Raw genomic sequence first — 10,000 nt, 5'->3', positions numbered from 1 at the left:
ACGGTACCATAGGTACCTGTTCTCTCCATATGGTACGGTACCATAGGTACCTCCTTATGGTACGGTACCATAGGTACCTCCTTATGGTACGGTACCATAGGTACCTGTTCTCTCCTTATGGTACGGTACCATAGGTACCGTACCTCCTTATGGTACGGTACCATAGGTACCTCCTTATGGTACGGTACCATAGGTACCTGTTCTCTCCTTATGGTACGGTACCATAGGTACCTCCTTATGGTACGGTACCATAGGTACCCAGCAAAGGAATTGTGGACAAAATGTTCTTTAGTTTTGAGGCAAAGAATGTCATCAAATGGTGGACCGTGGCTCAAATGAAATAAATGCTTAAACATGTACATGTAGGCCTGGGCCATGGCTCAATGGTCCAGGCACCTTGGCTGGTAATCCAGTCTGGCAGTGTGCCGCGGGTTCGACTCCCGATCTCGACAGCCTTTATTGCATGTCTTCCCCCCATTTCCTGTCAGCCAACTGTCTGTCCCTCCATTAAAATAAAACAAAGGCGAAAGCCACAAAAAAAAACATTTAAAACATGTACATGTAGCTATAGGTGTAATGTTAGATACCACAGAAGTGAACCTTTTCAAGCCTGTTTTCTCAACTCGACATTAGGCAACTCTATAAACCATATCTCTAAAAGAACAGGTGGGTCAAACTGAACAACCAAATCTCAATTTGAAGCTATGATTTCCTGCTTTCATATGACATTAAAAAAACGAAAATTTAAAAAGTCCCTTGGTCAAATGTGGTCACAAATGATCAAGTATAGCAACGATATACACAAGTCTAGCAAGCTAGGGAGCGGCTGTCCCAGCCAACACACACACAGGAGGACATAGAATGAACCAAAACAACAGCGTTGGGGATCTGTACGTAAATCTGTGAATTATGATTATTGTTTGTCTCAATGTTTGGAAAACAAATCATTGGTCTATTTTCGGTCCAGGAGGTTGAAACTTACTGGAAGTTGACTTTATCGACCTGAAAACGAGTCTCAAAAATCCCCGAAGTCAAAACTCTGCAACGCAGCAAGTCCTGCAGAGATAATTATTATTATTATTATGGTGGCATCGGGGCAGATATTCATAATATGAACTATTGAACTATAGCTAGTATAACTATTCATAACATGTGTTATGAATAATAGTTACATATCAGTTGATTACAATTTACAATTTACAATTTAGGCATTTAGCAGACGCTCTTAATCCAGAGCGACTTACAATAGGCAAGAACAAAAAGTATGGGAATACATCACATATGTAACAAAATGCATTTATCGCGAAACATGCGTAAGCTAAGACCGTGACTAGAACATATCTATATAATGACACTATACATATAAACTATAACTAGAACATATCTATATAATGACACTATACATATAAACTACACATATGTGCTATACTATGCTGTACATATATACTATGAAGTGCTATGACTACATACAATGCACTTATTGTGCTGTCTACATGACATGCTATAAGTCTGTTTCAAATGCTATATAAGTCTAAGAAGTGCTGTCTAAGGGGGTAGGGTAAGTGCTATGGGCCATGATGGAGTCTGAAAAGGTGGGTTTTCAGACTACGGCGGAAGATCGGGAGTGATGCTGCAGTTCTGATTGCAACGGGAAGTGCATTCCACAGTCCTATCATTGATTATTAGGCCTAAACAGAACACACACACACACACCCCTCCCTCAAGGGTCTACTATAGGACTAAATGATGACATTGTAGACATATTTTAATTACTCTGTTAGTGGTTAATATTATACTGTAGTTCATCACCTGGTCAGTGGGGGAGTAGTCACTCCTCCGTACGGGATCCAACCTGTTCAGGAAACTGGCGCGCGTGCGTGCCACACACACACACACACACACACACACACACACACACACACACACACACACACACACACACACACACACACACACACACACACACACACACACACACACACACAGTCATTGAATAGACTATGCACACAAAGGCTCTGTTCCATTCTGGTCAAACAGAGTCAGTGTTAATGATGCTAATGAAGGCTCTATTCCATTCTGGTCAAACAGAGTCAGTGTTAATGATGCTAATGAAGGCTCTGTTCCATTCTGGTCAAACAGAGTCGGTGTTAATGATGCTAATGAAGGCTCTGTTCCATTCTGGTCAAACAGAGTCGGTGTTAATGATGCTAATGAAGGCTCTGTTCCATTCTGGTCAAACAGAGTCGGTGTTAATGATGCTAATGAAGGCTCTGTTCCATTCTGGTCAAACAGAGTCAGTGTTAATGATGCTAATGAAGGCTCTGTTCCATTCTGGTCAAACGGAGTCAGTGTTAATGATGCTAATGAAGGCTCTGTTCCATTCTGGTCAAACGGAGTCAGTGTTAATGATGCTAATGAAGGCTCTGTTCCATTCTGGTCAAACAGAGTCAGTGTTAATGATGCTAATGAAGGCTCTGTTCCTATTCTGGTCAAACAGAGTCAGTGTTAATGATGCTAATGAAGGCTCTGTTCCATTCTGGTCAAACAGAGTCAGTGTTAATGACGCTAATGAAGGCTCTGTTCCTATTCTGGTCAAACAGAGTCAGTGTTAATGATGCTAATGAAGGCTCTGTTCCATTCTGGTCAAACAGAGTCAGTGTTAATGATGCTAATGAAGGCTCTGTTCCATTCTGGTCAAACAGAGTCAGTGTTAATGATGCTAATGAAGGCTCTGTTCCATTCTGGTCAAACAGAGTCAGTGTTAATGATGCTAATGAAGGCTCTGTTCCATTCTGGTCAAACAGAGTCAGTGTTAATGATGCTAATGAAGGCTCTGTTCCATTCTGGTCAAACAGAGTCAGTGTTAATGACGCTAATGAAGGCTCTGTTCCTATTCTGGTCAAACAGAGTCAGTGTTAATGATGCTAATGAAGGCTCTGTTCCATTCTGGTCAAACAGAGTCAGTGTTAATGATGCTAATGAAGGCTCTGTTCCATTCTGGTCAAACAGAGTCAGTGTTAATGATGCTAATGAAGGCTCTGTTCCATTCTGGTCAAACAGAGTCAGTGTTAATGATGCTAATGAAGGCTCTGTTCCATTCTGGTCAAACAGAGTCAGTGTTAATGACGCTAATGAAGGCTCTGTTCCTATTCTGGTCAAACAGAGTCAGTGTTAATGATGCTAATGAAGGCTCTGTTCCATTCTGGTCAAACAGAGTCAGTGTTAATGATGCTATTGAAGGCTCTGTTCCATTCTGGTCAAACAGAGTCAGTGTTAATGATGCTAATGAAGGCTCTGTTCCATTCTGGTCAAACAGAGTCGGTGTTAATGACGCTAATGAAGGCTCTGTTCCATTCTGGTCAAACAGAGTCGGTGTTAATGATGCTAATGAAGGCTCTGTTCCATTCTGGTCAAACAGAGTCGGTGTTAATGATGCTAATGAAGGCTCTGTTCCATTCTGGTCAAACAGAGTCAGTGGGTACGTTTACATGAGGTCTTTCAACCCCTCTTAATTCCGAATAGAAGTTAAATCCTATTAAACGTTGTCATGTAAACACCTACAAAAACGTAAATCCGAATGAAAATGCTCGATGCGATTTAAAAACCATTCCGATGTCACTGGCCGGATTATTCCGATGTTGAATGCGATTGGCCGAAAGTTGGACTCATGTATACACTGCTTCGGATGTAAATTCATTCTGGTCTTTCTGAGCATGCTCATTTCCAAGGCGCTCCAACTCCAAGGCGCTCATATCCAAGGCGCGCCGAGGAGTTTGCACATAGAGCGCGTTATTTCGTGCATTTTGCAGATCCGAAATACACAAAAAAAAAACGTGGAGCAGGCTGCAGCAGCAGTGATGATGATCCCCCTGATCTGTGAGTGTTCAAAGATCCAACCGTCCCGAGTTGATGATCACTCTGATAATTTTCAAACATGTTTGATAGGCCTATAGGTTATATATCCAGCCTATATGTATCTGGATGCCTCATGCTACTGTAGGCTAAGTGCATCGGGGGACTCACAGAAAGACGGAGAATACACAGTCCCAAGAATACGCTATTATCGCTATAATGTCCATCCTCTCCCTTTAAACTTTTATAGGCTATAACTTGCCTATTCCAAGTTGCAACCAAAACGTCATGAAACATAACTGCTTTGCAGTTTAATTGGGACATGTTGTCAGCCTGTAGATCAGCGCTTACTTACACAATGTACGTGCATTGTGCAAAGACGAATCACAAATAAAAAAACGAGATGATCACCTTCCCAGCGGAGAAGGGGAGCCGCAGCGGGTGGGGAATAAAAGACGGTAAACATATACGCCCGCCCCTATCCAACCAGCAGCCTCAAAGCTACTGCAGAATGAAATGATGGGATTTCAAAGTGAAAGTATCGTCTTTCACATAATGAATGAACTGCCTATATTTTATGTGTCCAACACGTGTCCATCACGTGAATTAACATGTATCATGTCTTATATCACATCTCCTTGTAAACGCTCATTCGGAATGACCATTTCCCATGTAAACACGCAGCAAAAAACATTACTTCGGATGTATTTTATTCGGAAGTATTTATTCGGAATGATCAGCCTGCATGTAACCGCGGCCAGTGTTAATGATACTAATGAAGGCTCTGTTCCATTCTGGTCAAACAGAGTCAGTGTTAATGACGCTAATGAAGGCTCTGTTCCATTCTGGTCAAACAGAGTCAGTGTTAATGATGCTAATGAAGGCTCTGTTCCATTCTGGTCAAACAGAGTCAGTGTTAATGATGCTAATGAAGGCTCTGTTCCATTCTGGTCAAACAGAGTCAGTGTTAATGATGCTAATGAAGGCTCTGTTCCATTCTGGTCAAACAGAGTCAGTGTTAATGATGCTAATGAAGGCTCTGTTCCATTCTGGTCAAACAGAGTCAGTGTTAATGACGCTAATGAAGGCTCTGTTCCATTCTGGTCAAACAGACTCAGTGTTAATGATGCTAATGAAGGCTCTGTTCCATTCTGGTCAAACAGAGTCAGTGTTAATGATGCTAATGAAGGCTCTGTTCCATTCTGGTCAAACAGAGTCAGTGTTAATGATGCTAATGAAGGCTCTGTTCCATTCTGGTCAAACAGAGTCAGTGTTAATGACGCTAATGAAGGCTCTGTTCCTATTCTGGTCAAACAGAGTCAGTGTTAATGATGCTAATGAAGGCTCTGTTCCATTCTGGTCAAACAGAGTCAGTGTTAATGATGCTATTGAAGGCTCTGTTCCATTCTGGTCAAACAGAGTCAGTGTTAATGATGCTAATGAAGGCTCTGTTCCATTCTGGTCAAACAGAGTCGGTGTTAATGACGCTAATGAAGGCTCTGTTCCATTCTGGTCAAACAGAGTCGGTGTTAATGATGCTAATGAAGGCTCTGTTCCATTCTGGTCAAACAGAGTCGGTGTTAATGATGCTAATGAAGGCTCTGTTCCATTCTGGTCAAACAGAGTCAGTGGGTACGTTTACATGAGGTCTTTCAACCCCTCTTAATTCCGAATAGAAGTTAAATCCTATTAAACGTTGTCATGTAAACACCTACAAAAACGTAAATCCGAATGAAAATGCTCGATGCGATTTAAAAACCATTCCGATGTCACTGGCCGGATTATTCCGATGTTGAATGCGATTGGCCGAAAGTTGGACTCATGTATACACTGCTTCGGATGTAAATTCATTCTGGTCTTTCTGAGCATGCTCATTTCCAAGGCGCTCCAACTCCAAGGCGCTCATATCCAAGGCGCGCCGAGGAGTTTGCACATAGAGCGCGTTATTTCGTGCATTTTGCAGATCCGAAATACACACAAAAAAAACGTGGAGCAGGCTGCAGCAGTGATGATGATCCCCCTGATCTGTGAGTGTTCAAAGATCCAACCGTCCCGAGTTGATGATCACTCTGATAATTTTCAAACATGTTTGATAGGCCTATAGGTTATATATCCAGCCTATATGTATCTGGATGCCTCATGCTACTGTAGGCTAAGTGCATCGGGGGACTCACAGAAAGACGGAGAATACACAGTCCCAAGAATACGCTATTATCGCTATAATGTCCATCCTCTCCCTTTAAACTTTTATAGGCTATAACTTGCCTATTCCAAGTTGCAACCAAAACGTCATGAAACATAACTGCTTTGCAGTTTAATTGGGACATGTTGTCAGCCTGTAGATCAGCGCTTACTTACACAATGTACGTGCATTGTGCAAAGACGAATCACAAATAAAAAAAAACGAGATGATCACCTTCCCAGCGGAGAAGGGGAGCCGCAGCGGGTGGGGAATAAAAGACGGTAAACATATACGCCCGCCCCTATCCAACCAGCAGCCTCAAAGCTACTGCAGAATGAAATGATGGGATTTCAAAGTGAAAGTATCGTCTTTCACATAATGAATGAACTGCCTATATTTTATGTGTCCAACACGTGTCCATCACGTGAATTAACATGTATCATGTCTTATATCACATCTCCTTGTAAACGCTCATTCGGAATGACCATTTCCCATGTAAACACGCAGCAAAAAACATTACTTCGGATGTATTTTATTCGGAAGTATTTATTCGGAATGATCAGCCTGCATGTAACCGCGGCCAGTGTTAATGATACTAATGAAGGCTCTGTTCCATTCTGGTCAAACAGAGTCAGTGTTAATGACGCTAATGAAGGCTCTGTTCCATTCTGGTCAAACAGAGTCAGTGTTAATGATGCTAATGAAGGCTCTGTTCCATTCTGGTCAAACAGAGTCAGTGGGTACGTTTACATGAGGTCTTTCAACCCCTCTTAATTCCGAATAGAAGTTAAATCCTATTAAACGTTGTCATGTAAACACCTACAAAAACTTAAATCCGAATGAAAATGCTCGATGCGATTTAAAAACCATTCCGATGTCACTGGCCGGATTATTCCGATGTTCAATGCGATTGAAAGAAAATTGGACTCATGTATACACTGCTTCGGATGTAAATTCATTCTGGTCTTTCTGAGCATGCTCATTTCCAAGGCGCTCCAACTCCAAGGCGCTCATATCCAAGGCGCGCCGAGGAGTTTGCACATAGAGCGCGTTATTTCGTGCATTTTGCAGATCCGAAATCCACAAAAAAAAACGTGGAGCAGCAGCAGCAGTGGTGATGATCCCCCTGATCTGTGAGTGTTCAAAGATCCAACCGTCCCGAGTTGGGTATCACTCTGATAATTTTCAAACATGTTTGAAAGGCCTATAGGTTATATAGCCAGCCTATATGTATCTGGATGCTTCATGCTACTGTAGGCTAAGTGCATCGGGGGACTCACAGAAAGACGGAGGAGAGAGAGGACGAAATCCCGTCAGTCCGCTGTTCAGTAATCTCTCTCTCTCACACACACACACACACACACACACACACACACACGCACACACGCACACACACATTCCCAAGAATACGCTATTATCGCTATCCTATGTCCATCCTATCCCTTTAAACTTTTATAACTTGCCTATTCCAAGTTGCAACCAAAACGTCATGAAACATAACGGCTTTGCAGTTTAATTGTATTGATGACCAGCTGCCTGCAATCAATCTAGTATTAAACACCCAATTGGTAGCCTACTTTATGCCATAATGATGCGGCGATGGTGTATCGTGCAGATAAGCTATGCATTATATGCTTTATGCGATGTACAGATGGGACACGTTGTCAGCCTGTAGATCAGCGCTTACAACGCTTGGCGTGTGTTGTAGGGAGAGGGCACATATGGGGCTAGGCGTGTGTGTGTGTGTGTGTGTGTGTTCAACAGTCTCTCTCTCTCTCTCTCTCTCTCTCTCTCTCTCTCTCTCTCTCTCTCTCTCTCTCTCTCTCTCTCTCTCTCTCTCTTCACGTGAATTAACATGTATCATGTCTTATATCACATCTCCTTGTAAACGCTCATTCAGAATGACCATTTCCCATGTAAACACGCAGCAAAAAACATTACTTCGGATGCATTTTATTCGGAAGTATTTATTCGGAATGATCAGCCTGCATGTAACCGCGGCCAGTGTTAATGATGCTAATGAAGGCTCTGTTCCATTCTGGTCAAACAGAGTCAGTGTTAATGATGCTAATGAAGGCTCTGTTCCATTCTGGTCAAACAGAGTCAGTGTTAATGATGCTAATGAAGGCTCTGTTCCATTCTGGTCAAACAGAGTCAGTGTTAATGATGCTAATGAAGGCTCTGTTCCATTCTGGTCAAACAGAGTCAGTGTTAATGATACTAATGAAGGCTCTGTTCCATTCTGGTCAAACAGAGTCAGTGTTAATGATGCTAATGAAGGCTCTGTTCCATTCTGGTCAAACAGAGTCAGTGTTAATGATGCTAATGAAGGCTCTGTTCCATTCTGGTCAAACAGAGTCAGTGTTAATGACGCTAATGAAGGCTCTGTTCCATTCTGGTCAAACAGAGTCCTGGTGCTGCTGTTGTGCATGTTGGCTCACTGGAAACCCTCTGCTACACCAGTGGGTCTTAAATAGTCCTTGAGGGCATGGGTTCCAAATGACCCTGTGTGTAACTAACTCAGAGTGTACAAGTGGAACCAAAAAGGTCCATTTGGTGCGTGCGTGCGTGCGTGCATTCTTACTATTGAGCACAGTCTATCAGTTGGTACTCGTTGTTGCGTTCATAACAAGACTTCACTCCTTCATCCTCCCACAGACACTGAGCATGCTCGAAGAACTCCTGAGAAACATACAGATAGATAGATGGTGCATTTATATAGCGTTTCTATCCAAAGCGTTACATAGATTGATTCTGGACATATTCACAGTTCACACACCGATGGTGGAGGTGGAAACCATGCAAGGCACCAACCTGCACATCAGGAGCAATTAGGGGTTCAGAGTCTTGCTCAAGGACACTTCGACACCAACTCTGGGGGAGCCCACAGGGATCGAACTGGGAACATTGCGGTTCCCAACCGGCCACTCTACCCCTGATCCACTGCCTGCCTGCCTGCCTGCCTGCCTGCCTGCCTGCCTGCCTGCCTGCCTGCCTGCCTGCCTGCCTGCCTGTCTGTCTGCCTGCCTGCCTGCCTGCCTGCCTGCCTGCCTGCCTGCCTGCCTGTCTGCCTGCCTGCCTGCCTGTCTGTCTGTCTGTCTGCCTGCCTGTCTGCTGTGTGTGAGACAGCAGCAGTGTCAGGGTTGAGGGTTGAATTCCCTGTGGGAGGATGTTGTTGTTTCATCTCTCTGTGTCCTCAGAGACACACACTGTATATAATGACACCTCAGAGGACGCACGCGCACGCACGCACGCACGCACGCACCCAAGATGCACACACACACACACGCACGCACGGACGCACGTGTATTCAGGTTGAAATAGTCCCAGGTGAGGTCGTTACATCATGTCATTACTGTCATTAGAACACACACACACACACACACACACACACACACACACACACACACACACACACACACACACACACACACACACACACACACACACACACACACACACACACACACACACACACACACACACACACACACACACACACACACACACACACACACACACACACCAGCGCTGTCACCTGTTGAATGGTAGCATGCCATTTGACAAGCAGAGAGAGAAAACACTTGTCTTTGGTGTAAAAATAACTATGTGAGCTGAATATAACAATAACTTTAACTGTATATCATTTAGTTAGTAGTTAATAGTTTGATATAATTATAGTGCTGTTGAATGAAATGATCCTTAAAGATGGAGTGCCGTGATTTTTTTTCCCCCCACCCTAAAACATGATCATCAGGTCTTATTGTTATATAAAGAGATATCATTTATAATTTAAGTATTTGTTAAAATGTTGCTTTTATGTGGGCACACCCACCAGTTCATTAAGTATGAATGGTGATGGGTGGTGATCCACCTGAACTGAAGCCGCACCCACAGCTGTAGTTGTATGATAAAGGGGGAGGGCTTAGGGGAGGGGCTGATCGTGTGATGTCACTATATCACTGT

At 43.2% G+C, this 10,000-nt stretch overlaps 1 protein-coding gene across 1 annotated transcript in view; it reads right to left on the bottom strand.

Moving 5' to 3' along the window:
• LOC306914526 (guanine nucleotide-binding protein G(olf) subunit alpha-like) overlaps nucleotides 1-10,000 on the bottom strand; it is a gene marked incomplete at both ends in the record, with an annotated part of 21,592 nt that overhangs the window by 8,175 nt on the left and 3,417 nt on the right. Inside the window, 3 exons of the mRNA XM_079491596.1 lie at nucleotides 983-1,056; nucleotides 1,810-1,864; nucleotides 8,619-8,716. Coding sequence (XP_079347722.1) covers nucleotides 983-1,056; nucleotides 1,810-1,864; nucleotides 8,619-8,716 — 227 coding nt within the window. The remainder of the gene's footprint in view (nucleotides 1-982; nucleotides 1,057-1,809; nucleotides 1,865-8,618; nucleotides 8,717-10,000) is intronic.

The sequence above is a fragment of the Electrona antarctica genome (assembly GCF_951216825.1).
Source record: "Electrona antarctica genome assembly, chromosome: 21".
Lineage (NCBI taxonomy): Eukaryota > Metazoa > Chordata > Actinopteri > Myctophiformes > Myctophidae > Electrona > Electrona antarctica.
The sequence above is the reverse complement of the archived record's forward strand: the minus strand, read 5'-3'. Positions and strand labels throughout refer to the sequence as shown.